The sequence below is a fragment of the Cimex lectularius genome, unplaced genomic scaffold, assembly GCF_000648675.2.
Source record: "Cimex lectularius strain Harlan isolate CLEC.00 unplaced genomic scaffold, Clec_2.1 scaffold13, whole genome shotgun sequence".
NCBI lineage: Eukaryota > Metazoa > Arthropoda > Insecta > Hemiptera > Cimicidae > Cimex > Cimex lectularius.
This window is the reverse complement of record NW_019392649.1, coordinates 318,984-338,381: the sequence shown is the minus strand read 5'-3', so window position 1 is coordinate 338,381 and position 19,398 is coordinate 318,984. Positions and strand designations below refer to the sequence as shown.

Sequence of the window (19,398 nt, the reverse complement as noted above, 5' to 3'; positions counted from 1 at the left end):
TTGTTTTAAATTATTTTAAAAAACTCATTACAATTTATATCCAAAAAAATAAATTTAAAAAATACATTTTAGCACCTTGGTCTCTTATTCTTTGGTCAGATGTCTTTCATATTACTATTACGTAACAAGCGAAAATGGGCGGACCATTTCAATATTTTATTTCGTGGTCCAATTGACCAAATAACTTCTTTTAATTAATTAATCTTTATATAAGGTATTGGTTGAAATTAAAAAGTTGATGTTTCGACATTTCATTTCAACCAATAAGTTACATAAAGATTAATTAATTGAAATTCAATATTTTGTTTTTTATTTATTTAACCGACCCTTTTGCATTGAGAATTGAAGTCATTTAAAGCTCAATGAAGGGGCATAGAGTATTTTTTTAGTGAAAGATTGTTTAATAAATTGTTGGATTCGTGAGGAGAGGTAGTTTAGAAAAATACCCTTTTCAAATTTTTGCCCGCGTTTCGACCTTTATTCGGGTCATCTTCAGGGCATAAAGTGTGATTCTATTCTTGTGGTGTCACATTGGTGTTGTGTGAAATTTTTACAATTGTACAACCAATTAATTTACAGTGGTTTTGTCCTTATTGGTCTCATCCCTCATAATTTCTTCACATATTAAACAAACAAGTCCGGGTATTGGTTTTTTTTAAAAAGATACCGGTAAAAATACATACTTTTTTGATGTTTTTGGGGACTTTTGATATTTCGTTAGTTTAAGAAAGTATTTCTACATTATTTGACCAATTTTTGACCCGAACTAGTTGAAGTAAGAATTGTAAGTCTCATAGAAACTGATTCTTGGTTGTAGGGAGATCATCAAAGCTCAAAGAAGGAACAGAGTTTCTTGCTTATTGGCCTCATTCCTGATTCTTTTTTATTATATAATTAGTCAACAGATATTATGTATGTGGTATTGTTTTTTTGTATAAAAAAATTAATTATGAATGGTAAGTTTTATGGAGTCATTTAATTAGACTTATTTCATTACTGAATATTACATTTTACATGTGATTAATCAAGAAGGAAAATGTAAAATTATACATGTTGTGATGTTATTTGAAAAGGAAGCTAGATGTCTGGTGAGACTGTTTGTAAAAACGAGGGCTTTACAGAAGTTGTTTATCGATCTGGGGATCGAGCAACCCCACTTTCTTCAATTGGAAACTAACAGCTGTTGGAAGATCCCGCACCCCACTCTCTAGTCTTATCAGTAATCACAATAGCTTATTAAAACTTTCTAGTTTCTAGACCTCCCGAGGTTTGTACATCATAACATAAAAGCCGACGTCGGGGCAAAAAAGAGAAAAGTAACCGAATAAACTGGAAATTCCAAAAGTGGGGTAGGTGTCTTCCTTCAAGATGTGCGGGGGTTTCACCTGTTCGAAGAACGCTCTCACCGCACTCAACATCCTTTACGTCGTGAGTTGAAAATTTTTACGCATTTGCAAACCGGATGATGATTGTCCGCTTTTTCAGGTGGTCGGCTTCATCCTCATCGTGGCCGCCGTCTATGGCCGGGCGTCCGCTCTCGTCACCAACTTGCCCATCATCGGCGGCATCCTCGCTTGCGGCATCTTCCTCATCCTCGTCTCCATCCTCGGCCTCTTCGGCGCTATCCAGCACAACCAAGTCATGCTCTTTTTTGTATCCTTTCAACAAAAAATCGAAAGGACATACAATATGTTTATTTAACAATTTTTTTATTTAAATAATCTGTATAGTTTTATACACCAACCATAAACAGGGACATTCTTTCTTTCCAAATCGTTTGAATAAGAATTTTTAAAGAATTATCTAACATTTGGTACCATGATTTGAAAATGACATAATTGTGGAGTATCAGAATCTTCTTCAAATCACTGGCCTTCGAAAATTTATGCAAGATTTATTGTCTGCAGTCTCCGGAGCAAAAAATTATGCATTTGGTTTTTATCATTGTTTCTTTAATTTTGTTATGTAGCTAAAGGCTTCTTTGAACAACAAACAAGACGATTCAATAATACATAATATTTTATGTGCAAACCCTTTGCAATTAATATGGTTTGTACCAAGCATTCTATGAGGTTCCCCCCTCCAGGGGTTTGCAATAGCAGAGGTCATATCAACCCCCGGGGTGCCGATAAAAGCCCTCTTGTAAATCCATCTGGTTGTTAGTTTGTCAAACCCAGGACCTTTACCCTACAGGGATGATCACCGTGTCACTGCCAGGTCTCATGACTCTCTCTCTCTCTCTCTTTCATGGTCCATAAATTTTCAATTGGGTTTATGGTGAATTCCTCTTTCCCCATACCTTTGGTTCAGGTGTACCCCCAGGAATCCCACTCAGGGCCAATTGAATTCCTCATATTTTTTATGGATGTTAACAAACATTTTGCCACCTCTTCATTCTCTCTCCTTGCAGATGATCTCAAGCTTTATCAGTGTCAAGCTTGGCTGATTGTTGGGACCTCATTTTTACAAATGCATAAAATTTTGTAAATTAATAAAATAAAAAACTGGTAACTTTTGGTTTATCTTGAAGGCACTCTTATTGAGGAAGTGGATAACATTTCTGATATTGGTTGATTTTTAGTTCAAACTATTCTTTCAGAAATCATGTCATCGATAATAGGAATAAGGCATTAAAAACTTAGGTTTTACCTCACGTTTTTCCTTTGACTTTTCCAATCCTCATGTCCAGACCCAGAGCCTAAAACTCTCTACACTACCCTTATCAGAAACCATTTGGAGTATACATTATTTTGATTGTATGTGTGGGGTCGTCGCATTGGAATAAGTACGGTTTTTTGTCTCCAACTTTAAAAAAAAAATTATGTTCAGCATTCAAAATACCTTCGGTGAATACTAATTCACTCATGTAGCACCCATTCTATCACACTGTCTGATTTTGTCCAGCAGATCCAAAAATCTTAAACTTTAAATTCATCTGAGAAGATATCTTTACAAAAGTCCAGTGATTTATTGATATCTTCTCTAACAAAATTAATCTTTCGTTCTGTTTTTATTACATATAAAATGATCTTTTTTGGTGATTTGTGACGTAAAATTTGTCCTAAAAAATGGAGCAGGGCCTTTTGTGATTGTGTGCATTATTTCTCAAATTTTTTTAATCTTGTCTAACTAATTCACCTGCTTGTCTCGTAAAAATTTTACTTAGTTTTCTGAATCGTATTGCATTATTTGTAGAACCAGTCTTACACTTTTTAAATATTACTTAAATAAACATATAGTTAGTAGTAAACTATGGTGGACCAGGACTTTTTCCTTTTTTATTCTTTGTCTAAAAATTTAAAGATTAAATTGATTGAGTTGAAACTCTTTCTATCATTCTGGATTCAGTAATTGTTACTTGCTCAAGGACTAAGAAAAACTTTATAATTAAATCCATTAGATTTCAGGTTCCGATTGACTAAATAACCTCTTTCAATTAATTAATATTTATGTAAGGTATTTAGGTAAGTATTTATGTTTATAATTTAAACTTTTGATCAGAACCATCCTGGCAGGTATTATCTGTTGAGAGTGAGTAAATGATGGGCTATTTGTGGTGTACGACCATAGCAGGAACTTGTATTTGATGATGAAATTATCTGCAAATAGGCAGCAAACTTGCCATGATTGGGTAGAATTTTTTAAATTCTTTTTGTGCTTGTTAGCTCCCCTGTTTCTTTTTGTATGTTTCATTCTTCTATTCCTCTAGAGTTGAAGCCACTCCCAAAAGGCAAAATATTAATTTTATTTTGTCACCCTTCTCACATCAACAATGACAAGATCTAACCCCACTTAACACATTAACTGTGTGACCTATTTTGTTTGACTACCAGGTCATTTTTAATAGATATGAAAATACTGATGAGCTTGATGCTACTGTGGCATCTTCCACCTGATGAAACAACTCACTCGTGATTCCACTATGGCATCATCTGCTGTAAACCCGTTAAGGAAAGAATGGAGAAACTATACGAAAAATTATCTGTTGCTACACGTGCTCAGTTTTGTTAATTGTTCAGTTTATTCTTCCAAGGATTGAAGTAGATTAACAGATAATTTGTGCATGGCCATTTTGACAGTTCAAATCTTATGCTCCCTGGTAGACCACTTGCTGGTAATTCTTGAAACGTTTTTCCTTAAAGAAGTGAACACTCACTTAAGTGTCTTTTAGTCCGTCTCTTAAAGATTTTTTAATTATTAACATTATAGCTGATAACTATTCACAATTTTTTGATTGATTAAAGAAGCCAGATATTTTTGGTTGAAAGAAAACTTCTTTTGCCAACATTATCTAAAACCTTATTTATTGCATTTATTCTGAATCAAGCTTTAAATTGTCAAAATGCCCCCACAAAAATAGCCTGGTTTTGTCCAGAAGAGTAAAACGCTCTGGTAACCCTGCTGTCCTGATTGTGCCTGAAAATCCAAATTTTGTCCCAGGTAAAGATCCGTTTGATAAAATGTTTGTACATGTTTCCATGCATCACTTGCAGTAAAGTGATTTCCTTACATCAAAAATGAATTTTGAACAGTTTGTCAATCTGACCGAAATGTATTTTTTTAAAATCAATCTCAATGGCTTTTCTAGTCAACTGGCAACAAACTTTTTCAAAATTATTATTCTAATTCCAGGTTAAATCTGGCCTCACACCATCGTCTGTTGTTCTTGATGGTAAAACTATTCTAGAGCCAATAATTTGCGAATTTATGCTAAATTAGAAATTATCCAGTTTAAGAAAATTTTCTTCTCAGAATTTATTAGTCAAATATCATTTTTCAAAGTACAAAGCTAATTACATATTTAATAAATGTGAAGAGCTAGAATCAAGTTTGAAAGTACAGTTTGCAATTCTACATCGATAATATTTTAGTCAAACAGAGTTATCTCACTTATCACGTATTTACTGTTGATTCATTCATTAAACATTTTTAACTAGTGATGTTATTATTGATTATTGCTGATATATAAATATTCAGGGAAGAAATCTATATAAATTTCATTTTAAATTTGGAACGACATACCATCTTCATCCCATATTTTTTAAAATTTATTGGCACATTTTTTTACAACCTTAAGTTGACTAGTTTTCTCTGAATAATTTGTCAATTATAAAGTATGATTGTCTACTTATAACACATAAATTGAATGGTACAGTCTGCTTATTTTTAATTTTTGGATATTTCAAAATTAATGCCTATTTTGGCCATATCGGCTTTGACTTATTGTCACATAGCGTTTATTTCTTTGTAATAAATTACATAGACACATTGAACATGTTTTTATAATGAATTTCTGAATTCAGTTTGATTGGAACTGTGTAACCTTTTATTGCAATGTAAGATTAAATTTTAATAAACTCAAAGTTACAAATTGACAGCTTTTTCATTTTAATTTGTTCTCTATTGATAGGTTGAAAAATTCCAAGTTCTCCATGGTTGAAAACTTTTATTCAATTTAGTAAATTACATGGATGTTTTGGGCTCCTGGCCCATCATCAGAAATTAAACATAGAGAAATCTTGTATAATTCCCAATCTGAAGGCACACCCATCAGTAATTTCCGATTTTCTTGTATGTTTAGTTGCTGATGATGGGCCAGGAGCCCGAAACATCCATGTAATTTACTAAATTGAATAAAGGTTTTCTACCACAGAGAACTTGGAATTTTTCAACCCATCAATAGAGAAGACATGAACCGTGGAGTTGGTAATTTATAAAATAAGATGTTTTTAATTTGTTATCAAGTGAAGTACTACTATATCAGACCTTAATTTATGCATAGTACATGGTAATTTTGTTCCTTCTTCTTCTTGTGCAGTTTAGTGTAGCTTGCGCTTGTCTTGCAGTGGACATGGATGAACAAAAACAACTGGCTGAAAAAGTACTTCAAAGTTTACATTGTATTTAAACATACTTTAATTTCGAAACATTTTCAGGGTTGGGGACAAGTCGATGACGAGCTTAAAATTAAAGTTCAGAGGACTTTCAGCTGCTGTGGCTTCGACAATAAGCCCCATGCGCTCAATGACTCGATGGGCCATCCCGTTTGTATTAAAGATGTGAGTCATGATTATTTCCAAAAGAAAAAAAAATTGACCGTTAAATTTTTTTTTTTTTTTCAGCTTTCTTGCTGTCCGTTCGGCTCTCGAGATGATTGTACTTGCCCGCCTTGCATGTTCAAACTCCAGTCTACGATCAATTACGCCTTTAAACTTTGCGGAGGGATCGGACTCTTCTTCAGTTTTACCGAGGTTAGTTTTCACAACAAAATAAACCATCTTTAGTCACTAACATTTCGTAATAGTTACACAAAAAGTAGTCAAAAGCACGGTACATTTTTGACATTCTTGCATAGTGTGCGTTTTCTTTTGGGTAAGAGTAATATTAATTAAATTTTTTAAAGCAGTCTTAAAAAAAAGACCTTTTCTGTGCGAGCACTGTAGATTTTTGCATGGGTTATGCTTTCCGTTTTTCTTTTGAATAACATTACTAAAAAATCCTTTAATAAATTGTTAATATAATATCTTCAATTTTTTATTACTAACATTACTCTTTACAAAATAAATTAAATTAATCTGTTTTCAACTTTTAAAAACTGGAAAAAAATTATTTAAGTTTCTTGTTTCTATATAAAACGTAATTTTGAAACAATCAACATAATTTGCTTTATCATGACGATTTTGTATTGTTATACTTTGTACTGATGGTTTGTTTTCTTGAGAGCATTAGAAATTTAGCAAAAAATAACATAAATCTTCTTTTTTAAATGCAAAGAAACATAGTTTAATTTAAAATATTAGGGTGAGTAAAAGAATAGATTATCTTTTAATTATTATTTTTTATATTTACAACAAATATTTTTGACCGTAGAAAATAATAAAGATCCATTGTAATTGATTATGGTTGATTACAATATTGAGGTCAGCTGCTCATTCTCTGACATTATCACTCCTATTAAATTGGAAGAAAAGTCTTATTTCATTTTGGTGCCTACCATTACAGGCACAAATTCAGGATGAGGCAGTCGTCTCAAGAAACAAGGTCACGACTAATATGGTAGATTCCATAATATTAAACAAAGTTTTTGTTTTATTGGAAATCCTCTGGGTGTTTTCTTGTTAAAAAAAATTCCCTCACATTCATCAAACAATTAACAATTCTTTTGATTTGAAATTGGGCAAGCGATGCTCAGCTGCTGCATGGTGAGATTTTGTCAAACTTCTCTAATGCACCATTTGCTTTTTATGTCTTTTTAATGGTTGACAGTTTGAAAAGCTTTATGCAGGGTCGGCCTCAGTAGTCTCTCAGCTGTTCACAGCAGACCCGGACAATCTTTTCTCTTTTTCTCCCTTTGTAGGTTTGCTTATATTGTCACTTTTTCTGAAAGAGATTCTGCTCATTGAGTATTTTACTCTTTAAATTAGCAGAGGAAAGATGTGCTCTTTGCAGTTATTTTCTTTTATGATGGTGCTGCAGTATTACCTTTTTAGTGACGTGGGAGTCCCTCAGGGTAGCATCCTCAGCCTGTTACTGTTCTCTGTGTAATGCTGATATCTCTTCCCATCCTAATAGCATTATCTGCACTGATGAAACTGCCATTCTTTTCTCTAACTCCGACCTTGTCACAGCTATCCGAACCCTCCAGACATATTTAATTGAATAATGGTTCAAAAAATTGCGAATCAAGGTATCAAACCAAATAGCGCAAAGTCCCAAAACATAATCTTTACCCTCTGTCGTATCTACTTCAATTTATTATAACCTTATCCCCGATCCCACTAAAAACATCATCCACTATCTAGAGCTGTATCTAGACAAATGACTCACCTGTAATCCTGTTATAATACTTTAAAGGATAGAAGTGAACTGACGATACATTACTTAAAAAACAACAGATATAAACTTTTCCTTGACAACAAAATACTCGTACAACTCAATACTGAAACCAATAAGGACGACATATAACTTTTGTTTCAATCAAAACTTTCAATCTCCGCAGATTCCAGATCCTACAATCATAAATCCTTAGAACCATCATCAATGCTTATGTTTCTTTGCTTCCAATAGTACCATCCATAATGAGCTAAATATTCCCCTTTTAAATGAATTTGCAAAAATCCAGCTACAAAAAATTACACACTGACCTACAATCCCACTTTAATCCCTGATTACTTTCCTCCCGATCTTTTTCTTCTTTCTGGACATCTAAAAAGATAGTGGCCACGTGACTTGTTCTCAAAGAGTGCAAGTGATTAAGCGATGATTTCTGATTTAGGAGTGTTGTCACTGGATAGCTTTTTTTCCTTAATTTTTCTCCTTTTCTTTTGTACTATCTCATTATAGCGCTTTATGCAGATAGCTCAGTTACTCAATTAAAAAATAAAGAAATGAATAAAAGACTTTTTTTACATATTAGCCAGAGAATGCATATTAATTTGTGTATGTTTTTAGGGGGGGGGACAGGGATAGAGGACATGGCCACAAGGCCTACCGTACGTCGACCTAAATAGATCTATTGTGCTTTTCTGTTATTTATAACTTATTGGACAGCTTCAGGTTATTAACCAGCCTACAAAGCTTTGCCATAAGTTTCTTGGTGTAGAATCTTGTGGTTTTTCTTTCCTAGTTGCAACTGCAGCTACATATACCTTTGCAAAAACATAAAATGTGTTCTGTGGTCTCCTCCTCTTCTTGGCAGTATCTGCTGTTTCTTGTTTGTACTCCTATCCGGTACATGTGCCTTCCTAAGTGGCAGTGCCCTGTCAGGAGTGCAACCAAAATCCTGGTTCGGTTGTATGTGATAACCAACGTCAGGATTATAGGGTGGAGACTGGGGTAGAAGTAAACTTACACGGGCAGAGGAAAAAGTTAACTTCTGTATTAAGAAATTAATAGCTGCAGGAGTGGAGAGCTTACGGGAAACAGACTTGTCAAATATTACAATCATTCGTATTATATACCCTGATGGGAGGTCTAGGAGGGAATTAGCAATGATGGGAGTGAAGGGTGTTGGTAATGTCTTATCTTGGGAGTCGGTACAAGCGGAAAAGCTTTTAAAATAAAATATTTATGAATAATTGGAATAAGGGATATTACATGTAGTTGCTTTCCAGTAATTTTCTTTTGTAAGTTTTGCAGATGGTCCTTCTATGAATCTCTTCGCTTGCCTCATACCTGTTGTATTATTTCACCAAGTTTTGGACTCATTTTAAAATGTATCTTTTGTGACAGGCTGCTAAAGCCTAGGACGCACTGGGATTCTTTGAGTCGACTCTTTGAATCTCCGGAGAGTCTCGGCTGCATCTAGCATGAGTCCGGGCTGCCCTGACTCATTGTTGCAATGAATCTGGTGTGTTGCGGGCTAGCATTTTTGGACTCTTGAATCCCATCCGATATGGGATTCTTTGACTCAATGTTGTGCAACATTTGCCAGTGTGGACGTGAATCAGAACAAGCGCACTTGCTTCATTTGTTTAGTTGACGTTGTGGTGAGTGTTTTCTTGAAGATTTTGACAGTGTCTTGTATAAAGTAATGTAATCTTGTATAATGTTGTGGAGTACCGAGTTGACATTACAGTATCGAAGACATGCATTCCCATTGGTGTTTATAGGAAGTATCATTCGTGGAATACAGAAGTCGGGAATTGAAAACCAAACATTGAACTGTTTAGCCCAAAAATTCAGTGTTTCCGTCGCTGAAATTGGGAAAAAAAAAATAAAATACACACTTTAAAAGGACAGTTACGTTTGTTTTGAAATCCTGAAGGTGTACATGAGGCTTGTATACGAGTCTCCACTCGCTAGGAACCGAAGAGTGGCAGCTAATCTGTTGGCCGGAGAGATAGATTCTCAAAAGTTGGTATCTTTATTGGAAATTTGACCGCCAACTTTCATTAAAATGGTTTCAAAATCAGTCAGGGACATCCACAAAAAATTTCTGAACCCTGCGCCATCATTTAATCTCAATGTGTCTAAAAGATTTTTCCCGTGCTGATTCCTGCCGTGAAATATTTGTCGAACCCACCGTCTTTTTGGGCGTTTCATGCATCTCCGATTGGATGTACTACTTACAATGCAAAAAAGAACAAGGGAAATTCCTGAGAGAGCTAGTTCTTCCGTCATTTTCGCAGGCACTGATGAATGTGAACTGAATCTTTGTCTGAACACTGTTCTTTGTCTTGCCCCGCAACATGAATCAATTCAAAGAATCTCAGTGCCACAGCAGGGTTCAGGACCCAGAGAGTCTGTTGGCCCCCTTTTTGGGACATGAGCCTCCATGCAGTTCCAAACACTCTTTGCCTTCACCTCGCATGAGGCTAGTAAGTACTAAGTGCTGCCAGGCTGTCAGAGAAAATGGCTATCTTCTGAGAATGTATTCCTAGCCTTTTTATTTCTCTGGTGCATTGTTCAATTGCTATGATTTCAGACAGGAAAACTAGCATATTTGTGTAGGCTTACCAGTCCTTGGGTTCATCCCGAAGACTCCAGCTCCCGTACCCTTGTCGATTTCGGAGCCGTCGGTATACCAGTAGGAGTTTGCCTTTAATGGTATAACTTTGGCCTATTATTCCTGCTCTGGTATCAGTATTTCATACTTTTTGGTAAAGTTGTAGGGAGCTTGAAAGAAATTTCTAGGGATGTTGGTGGGAATCGAACCTACAACTGTGGGGTTTACGAGCTGAGAGTGACACTAACCCCTTGGCTACTGCTTCCCCCCCCCCAAAAAAAAAGGGGCTAAAATGATAGTAGCAATAAGGGCATTGGTAGCCATAACAATTAATGATCTTTTTTTAAAAAACATCAGCACCCCAAGGGGGTTGATATGACTTCTTATATTGCACCCCCCCCTAGAAAAGTGGTCATTTTTACTCACCCTTACAATATATCTATATTTGATCATGTGCTTAAATAAAAGTGAGTAATGTTTAAGGAAGCTTATTACTCATTTCTTCTCCTGATTATAATTTTTTTTTTTTGTTTTGTTCATTGTTCTTAAAGTGATTTAGGTTGGTTTTTAATTTAAGCTTTTTTTTTTATTATTCGTTCTAAATGAACCTCTTCAAAACATTTTTCATATCTGAACAAATTGTCAAGTTTTTAAATGTTTCAATTAACATTGAGATCATAATTCTCAGGCAAATTTTCAATGTGTTTAAAATTTAACCATGTATCTATTTATTTCTAGATAATTTTTCTCAATTGAATTTTGGTTGATGTTCACAGTTTGTGGGTGTTTGGTTGACTGTACGTTATCGAAACCAGAAGGACCCCCGTGCAAATCCACGTGCTTTCCTTTAACCATTAACTCCACTCGGTGGTTGGTCACTTCACTAACTCACTTAGTATTATTAACGACCCTGTTCAAATAAGCTGGCGTTTATTTTAACACGGTCCATTAGCCTTACTAACCCTACTGACATCCTTGCATGCTAGGTCTGCTTGTTCCATCCTGCATGAGCGTACGTTGCAGTTGCTTCTAGAAGAGTAGATCATTAAATGAAAATCTCAAGCGATATTTAATGCAACCAACTGCTGAAGGCAGGATGGAAATTATATCTTCTTTTTTTTTTCGTTTCTTTTTAAAACTAAACTTCATTTTTGGGAGTTTGTTTTTACAAAATTTTGCTTTATAGCCACAGTTTGAATACTTTTATAGCTTACTGTAATAATTATATTACAAATAGGTAAATGTTGAGTTTAACCTAACTTGAAATAGAATGAGTAGAATAACATGACTCATTTAGCTGAACTTATTCATTTATTTTTAGAAGCTTATGCTTTAATTTTGTTTATTTATTTTATATCTGGTAAATCACGATATTTTTAAATCAAGGTTAATAAATAAACATTGATAATTTAAAAATATCAAAATTGAAGAGAAAACATTGAGTTTATTGTTTTATTTTACTAGGGTAAAACTGTGGTATCAACAAAGACTAAGGCCTCATGATATTTAAAAAAAACAGAAAAAAAAACATAATTAATTCAATATTGCGATAAGTTCTGTACGTCTGATGAGAGACTTATGTATTGCATGTAAATTTTTCTTTGTGTATAGCCGATTTCAAACTGACTTCAATCTAATTTGTGTTATTTCAGGTGATTGGAATCATGCTCGCTTTCCGGTACCGTAACCAAATAGACCCAGACATAGATTTTGCCAAAACTTTGTTTTCACGGCATAGAAACTACCGGTACACTAACATTGGCCCACCCGTCACCACCGATTATAAGTCACAGAATTCGTTATAATACTAAGGGGGAATGTTTTAAATAAAAAAAAAATATCCTGACTTAATTAGTTAAGTTTACAAATACGAATCCAGAGCCATATCTTAATTCCTCTCATTTTTTTTACATTGTGAGATTTTTAAAAATATTTATAATAATTTTAATTAGGCTTAATTACTGCTAATTGTCAGGATAACTTTGACTGAAATATTTTGCTTGTAAAAAAAAGAAAAAAAATTAAGAGAAAAGTTAAAGAAGTGAAATATTTTATTGTGAACTAATTTTGTAATACTAGAGTAACTGATCTTGGTCAGGAGCTTATCTCTTGCGTTCGGTTAGCCCTAATTTAATTACTCACTACTTCTTTACATCACGTTTATATTTTAGGAAATGACATTTTTTTCCTTTGATTTTTCTAGTCGGTACCATTGCCAATAATAATGTGTAATTATTGTGATAAGTGTGCACTTTTGCAGGGATACGATATCAATAATGTATGTATGTGTAGAAAAGAAAAAAAAAAACTTTTGTGTTTTATTAGAGTAGTTGTGGCTATATCACCTGACTCATTTCTTCTCACTGCATTGACGGTTGCTTAACAATCATGAGTAAGGTGAAAACAGCCATTTCAGGAACAAGTATGATTAATTTATTAAGCACCCTTCAAATTCTCTAACAGCTTAATTAAAGGGTATTAATATTAATTCATTTTTACCTAACAGTAATATTTACAAGCATTTATTTTAATCAAAACAAGTCATTTTTTTAAAATATTTTTTTAAAACCTAAAACTCAATGTGATAATTTTTTAAAACAACATTATATTTAAATCAAATTTAAGATTATATGATATAATCAAATGAAAATTAATAATTTTTTAGTTTGTCTAATTTCAAGTACAGTTGATTAGTAAAGATTATATTCAAAGGTGCATTATTCATCGGGATTTTAGACTATATTTAACAACAGTATATAGTTTGGTATAAGACATAATCGACCCATTCTAAAATTACAACATAACGAAATATATTTTAATTTGTGATTATTCGGCTCTTCCTTATATAAATAAAATTTTGGTGTGTATAAATATTCTTTATCATAAAATTGTGTAAAACTGTATATAACGCTTCATTAATCAATATCAAACACCCTTATCGATTGAATTAATAAATTTCAAGCCGAATTGTTAAATATTATCCAAAATTAAATGTAAACGCTATATCATGAGACAATATATTCGACTTTATGCTTTTTAGTAATTAAACTTTTATGAATAATGAATGTGATTAAGTTACATTATGTAATTATATATAATTATTTTCAAATGGACATTCCACCGAATGACCTTTCTTCAATTGGTGTTTTTACTTATTAGCTTTTTAAGTAAATAACTCACTTGATCAACAATCGAATATTTTTTTTTATTAACTGGCTTTTTAGACGATACAAAATTAGAAAATAATTTGTGACTTATGTATTTTAGATTAAACAGCCTTTGTAATTGAAGTTGTAAAATATATATTTTGTGTCTCCACTCGTATTGTTGTTGTTTGTAAGGAAAACCAAAAGTTCAATTGAAAATCACATGCAAATTTGATTTCTTTGAAGGGTGGTTTTTATTCAGAATTATCGAGGAAGCCACTCATCACACTGTAAAAGATTACAAAGTTCTATTCTGTCTTATAAGAAACCTCATTTTTGTGAACAAGAGGAATATTTTCTTTAAAAAATTGGAAAGTTCACAATAGCAGATACAGAAACGTTAAAAAATGCCAAGTGCTGAAATTGAGTGGAACAGCAGGGACCAGGGTGAAAATCTGTAATCTCTTGGAATATTATATTTTTTTCTTTCCAAAAGGTAGATTGGGGATGAGGCCAGGAAGACATAAACATTTATTTTGTCGAGCTTTTGGCAGAATATATCGCCTTCATCAGGACTCTGTATTAACAAATAACCATAAGTAAATTTTCAAATATACAATTTTTAAAATTTTCCTTAATTACTAACTCGAAAAAAAATCGTTATACTATATGAACAGGTACATGTGTGGATAACAGATAGCCGGTAGAGTCCACCAAACAAATGTTGTTTCTGTCTTCCTGGCCTCATCCCCAATCTACCTTTTGGAAAGAAAAAAATATATTTAAACTGAGAAGGCTGATCAATCACCAAAGAAAATCTTGGAATATTCATATATGGCAGCTAACCTGGAATGCCCATGTATACAAAACCTTAAACGAATCCTACTCAGGAGTCTAGATGCTGCTTACTTTAATACATGAATCTAGCCTCAAATCATAAGTTGATATACAAATCAATTTTCATGCCCATTTGACATCAATAATAATAGCAATAGTCCTGCTTATAGAGAAAGGTCGCTCAGTATGTCACACTACCACCTTGAGTAGTGCCATGCCTTGGCCTCTTATAGGGAGCAAGTAGGCATGGCACCCGACAAAAAGACTTGGGCATCAGAGTTGTATATAATTATTGCATAACTGTGTAGTTTGTGTGAATGTGAATGAAAGAGGGTCGAAGGTGGAATATCATGTACCCTGACTACACATAATATAAATTTATAATGTCTGTTTGTTTCTTGTTTTTTCAATCTTGTGTGGGGATTATATATGTTATGCAGGGTGGGCGACCAAGACCCGAGGGGTTAAATGCCTGGGTAGACTCATACCCCATCCCTAAAAGGTCCGGGACTTGGTCGGCTCACGTGTCCTGCATAAATCTCTTGGGCCTGTTCACAAGCCCCTAGATTTTTGACCATTTAATCTCGGGGAGTGAATTGATGATGTCCTCTCCTTAAAAGATTTCAAATCTAGACCTAGCATACCTATCACACTCTGCGAGGTAGTGCCTTGCTGTTTCTTCTTTTATTTCGCAAAAACGGCAAAAGGGATCTGGTAGGATACCCATTACGAAGAGGTGTCTTCTCAGTGGGCAGTGGCCCGTCAGAATACCTATCAGCCTCCTAATTCCCTTCCTTGAGATAGAGAATAGCCATTTCGATTCTGCTGGCCTTAACAAACTCTTTCGATTGCCTGTGTCCAGGGGATAAATTTCACTCCCTAAGGAATTGTTTCATGCCCCAGTTTTTAATACTGTCTTTCGCTATGCTCTATTGTGGGTCCTTTAAGGGAATGATTATATTCCATCTTTTAAGGTTTGATTAACCCCCTTGAGGCCGGTGATCTGCCTCAAAATCAAAGGAATTTTATTTGGAAATAAATTAGAAACACAATTGCAGACAGACAACTCTATTTTGTTTCTTTTAAAATAAAAAAATGTATTAAGATACGTTATATAAAATATATAAAACAACAAAAAATGAACCTTTGCTTACAAACTAACAATATAAAAATAACTAGATATTATGGGAATAATATGGGCCTGAAGGTCAAAATTAAAACAATCAACCTTGATAACCAAAATGGAAAAATACCAAAAAAACAAAACAAAAACAAATGAAAATGGGCCATACAACAGAAATAATTTATATTAATAAAAATCAAAGTGTATACAAATCTGATTTAACTGGCTTTCAGCTAGATTTTTTTTCTTATTGTTTTTCTTCCAATGCCTAGGCTAGACTGAACTATCTGTCCTCGCTTTCCTGCCTGTAGCATGGAAGGGAGAGCATGGACATAATTTTTTGTTATAGCTCATAGAGTGTGGGTATTACCACTCCAAGTCTGTCGTTTATCCATGAAAAGTCCATCACGATAACGCACAAGGTCAGTGGTAGGCAATAGGGTTCCATTACCTAACTGGGCATAGATATTTTTATCCAGGGTAAAATTTGTCTGTGCGGTTTCCTTTAGGTTTATTTCATTTACTATTTTGTGAACTGCATTGCACATTCAGGTTTTGTTATAAGTATTGAGAGATTATAGAGGGTAGAAATTATGTGCAAGGATTGCAGTGTCATCAGTGAAAGTGTTTTGAAATATTAACATGTGTAGGATTATCTGCAGTGTATATTGAAAATAGAAATGGGCCAAGTATACTTCTCTGAGGAACACCCTCCCTAACGTGTACGTAAGGTGAAAATTCAGTTCCCTGACGGACTCGACAAAATTGGTCTGTCAGATATGCTCTTAGTATGAGATAGTACGCATGAAGAAGGATGTTCAAAGTAAGCCCAAATGTAGACTAGATCGAAAGCCTGTTCTAAATCAAGAATGTAGCACCTGCTGAGTTGTCGAGTGAAATGAACGAATTTCTAATTGATGATGATGAATAATATTACGATTTTCAACTATGAGCAGTAATCTTTAAAGGAGTTTTTCTAGAATTTTGGCAAGCATAGATAGGAGACTAATGGGATCATAGGAACTAGAAAGATCAGAAGTTTTATTTGATTTTGAATCATTTTAATTATTGACAATTTACATTGCAATGGAAAATATGTGATCCTGAGTATAGCGTTGTGTAGGTATGTGAAGAAAAGTAAAACTCGGAGGGACAAATTATGTAATATTTGTGTTGCAATTAAATCATATCCTGGAGCTTTTCAAGGAGGTAGTTCTCTAATAGTCTGTCGTATATCTGATGCAGTTGCAATTCTAAAATTTAAAATTCTCAAGATAATAAATGCCCACTGAGGTCAAGTTATCCTAATATGTAAATTCATATGATAGTAGCTGTCGGTGAAACTGGTTCATTAAAAATTATGATTTATTGTGTGAATATGAAAGCTTTGTTACTCTTTTCAACACACCTATTTAGCATAATCATTAATAATTTAGTAATGAATCATTCATTCATTAAATCTTATATGACAGTATATACACAAGAATTAAGGGATCACTGAAAGAATTGATTGGTTTTTAAAATGGTTTATTTTTGACATGTTTCATAATTTTTTCTTTTATTGATGAAAAAACACAAAAAGTGCTAAAACAACGAAAAATTTGGAAACAAAAATGTGATGGTTTGTAACTTCACGGCTGTTAGTACCCAGTGTTACTTCTGTGGCTCTTGATGACAGCTTGTAAATGGTGAGGCATGCTCTGAACAAGCCTGGAAATGTTTTCTTGTGGCAGTCATTCTCACTCTTCCATTAGCGCTTCTTCAACCTCCTCCAAAGTTTAGGCTGATTTGGATGGCCTCCGATGGCCATCCCTAGCTGGTCCCATATATGCTCTGTGGGATTGAGGTTGGGGCTACATGCTAGCTAGTCCAAAATGTGAATATTGTGCTCTCTCCACTCTAGCTGTATGTGGTCGGGCTCCATCCTGCATAAAGATGAAATCAGCACTAGGAGCGACAGCTTGGGGCTGAACATGATCATCTAAAATCTCTTCAATTTAGCACAGTCAAAGTGCCACCACAAAGAATCACAAGTTCGGTTCAGCCATGGATTTTTATGCCTCCTCATACGATAAGAGAACCACCACCAAATTGTGATGATAGGAGCAAGCAGCAAGGGACAAAACGCTCATTTCCTCTTCCTCAAATTTTCACACACCCATCTTTACTAAACCGTGATCAGTTAATTCACTGATCCCTTAATTCTTTTGAGGCTTTTATAATTTAGCAAGATGAGTATTGGTAGTTGTCCTTTTTTGATTATTGGTCCACCTATTGACTAGCTGGTCTGATGCATTTTGTTTTCTCATTTTCCTTAGTCAATCTAGGTTATAAACAGGGTGAGACAAAAACTACATCCCTAGAATTGAAGATAGCAAAAAGACGAGAAGCTGATTTGATGAAAAAACCAACAGGCAGATGAAAATGATTGGAAATAACCAAACTACAGGTTCACACCTCACAAAGTATTGTTGAGAAAGAAATGGAAAATATCTAAAAACTATAAAAATCCTAACTTAATTTGTATATTATTCAACTTTAATTATGCAAGGAGAATAAATAATAAAAATTGCAGATTCTTTTCATTTATGATAAGAATCTAAAAAAATAATAATTAAACAACTTGCAAATCTGAAATTATTAGTATAATAAATTTTCAATCAATGTCATAAAACTGTCCCAATAAGTATTTTCATATATTAGCCAATGGCAGAACCAATTCATTAAAAATCCTCTTTTCAACACTCATCAATTTATCATAATAATTCTTTCATGAATAATTCATTTTTAATTTTGATTAATCATTCATACTGTTATAATATATACAGTGGAGTTACAACTTAATTAACAGTTTTTAAAGAAAGGGAAAACAGAAACGACTGCTTTGAAATCTGACATCAGCGAAAGCTGCTATTATTTTAATACTACCATTATTTAATTATTGTTTAATGATTTATAACATTTTAACAAACTGAGATGTATAATGTCTTACATAAGTATGACAATTATTTAAATAATTTGAAAATTATATCAATCTTCGTTATATGTGCTTATTTATTAATTTTAAAGTACAATAGATTTTATAAGGACTAATATATAATAATAATGTTTATTTAACAACAAAAAGAAATGTAAACAAAACAAAGTAAATTAACATTATACACCATGGTAAATGTTAATGGATTGGCAGATAAGGATTTATAAGGACTAACAATTCATTATTTCATCAATCAATAATTAAATGTATTTTCGTAGTTTCTGTTCATTTCGGTGTGCCAAGCCTAATTTTTTGTGTGTGTCAGGTAAATTGTGGCTTCTTTGTTCTGTTGTGATCTTAGCTCTACTGTCCATGAAGACCCTTGGCTTCCCTGACAATGTCACTCTGTTCTATTATTGGCTACTGTTTTCCACCTCCTGATTCCTAACTTTCTGAGGTCCTCTTCAACATCAACCCACCTCAGTCTAGCCTACCACCTGGATGTTCGTGCATCGTTCCCGGTTACATACCCCAGCCATTGCAGCCTCCCGACTTAATTACAGCTATTAAAAAAGGCTCTTTATAAAGCTCCATCAGCTTTGCAATTTTTTTCTTTTTCAACATTCATTTTCTATTTTGACCAAAGATTTTAATTAGAATCCCCCCCCCCCGAATGTTAACACGCAATTCCACCTTTTTAGTAAGCACCCAAGCCTATGGGGGTGTTTGACTTCTCGCCATCATCAATGTTGGGTTAGTTTCATGTCAGAGTTATATGCAAGGTGGAGGCATGATACACCCAAAAATGATGAGAAACTACAAAACCCCAGATACAGCAGAACCTAAATGTTTTTATATTTCTTTAGAT

The 19,398-nt window shown here is 33.8% G+C and overlaps 1 protein-coding gene across 4 annotated transcripts; it reads left to right on the top strand.

Moving 5' to 3' along the window:
* The first annotated feature begins 1,012 nt into the window (after positions 1 to 1,012).
* On the top strand, positions 1,013 to 17,977 carry LOC106664608 (tetraspanin-31). Of its 4 annotated transcripts, XM_014390499.2 has the most exons (7): positions 1,013 to 1,428; positions 1,486 to 1,653; positions 5,783 to 5,881; positions 5,937 to 6,059; positions 6,123 to 6,251; positions 11,224 to 11,317; positions 12,100 to 12,459. In XM_014390499.2, exons 1-6 carry the CDS (start codon positions 1,369 to 1,371, stop codon positions 11,296 to 11,298), a joined length of 654 nt encoding a protein of 217 aa, XP_014245985.1. In that variant the 5' UTR covers positions 1,013 to 1,368; the 3' UTR covers positions 11,299 to 11,317; positions 12,100 to 12,459. The 4 variants fall into 4 exon arrangements, with proteins under 4 accessions (XP_014245985.1, XP_014245987.1, XP_014245984.1 ...); XM_014390501.2 differs by lacking the exons at positions 11,224 to 11,317; positions 12,100 to 12,459 and adding an exon at positions 17,872 to 17,977; XM_014390498.2 differs by lacking the exon at positions 11,224 to 11,317.
* The last annotated feature ends 1,421 nt before the right edge of the window (positions 17,978 to 19,398 follow it).

Bases quoted from the DNA above. Each gene is read 5' to 3' on its own strand.
- LOC106664608 (XM_014390498.2), top strand. From the start codon at position 1,369: ATGTGCGGGGGTTTCACCTGTTCGAAGAACGCTCTCACCGCACTCAAC. The intron at 1,654-5,782 runs GTATCCTTTCAA...ATTTATGCATAG, and splicing joins ACCAAGTCATGCTCTTTTTT to TACATGGTAATTTTGTTCCT. The intron at 5,882-5,936 runs GTACTTCAAAGT...AAACATTTTCAG, and splicing joins AAAAACAACTGGCTGAAAAA to GGTTGGGGACAAGTCGATGA.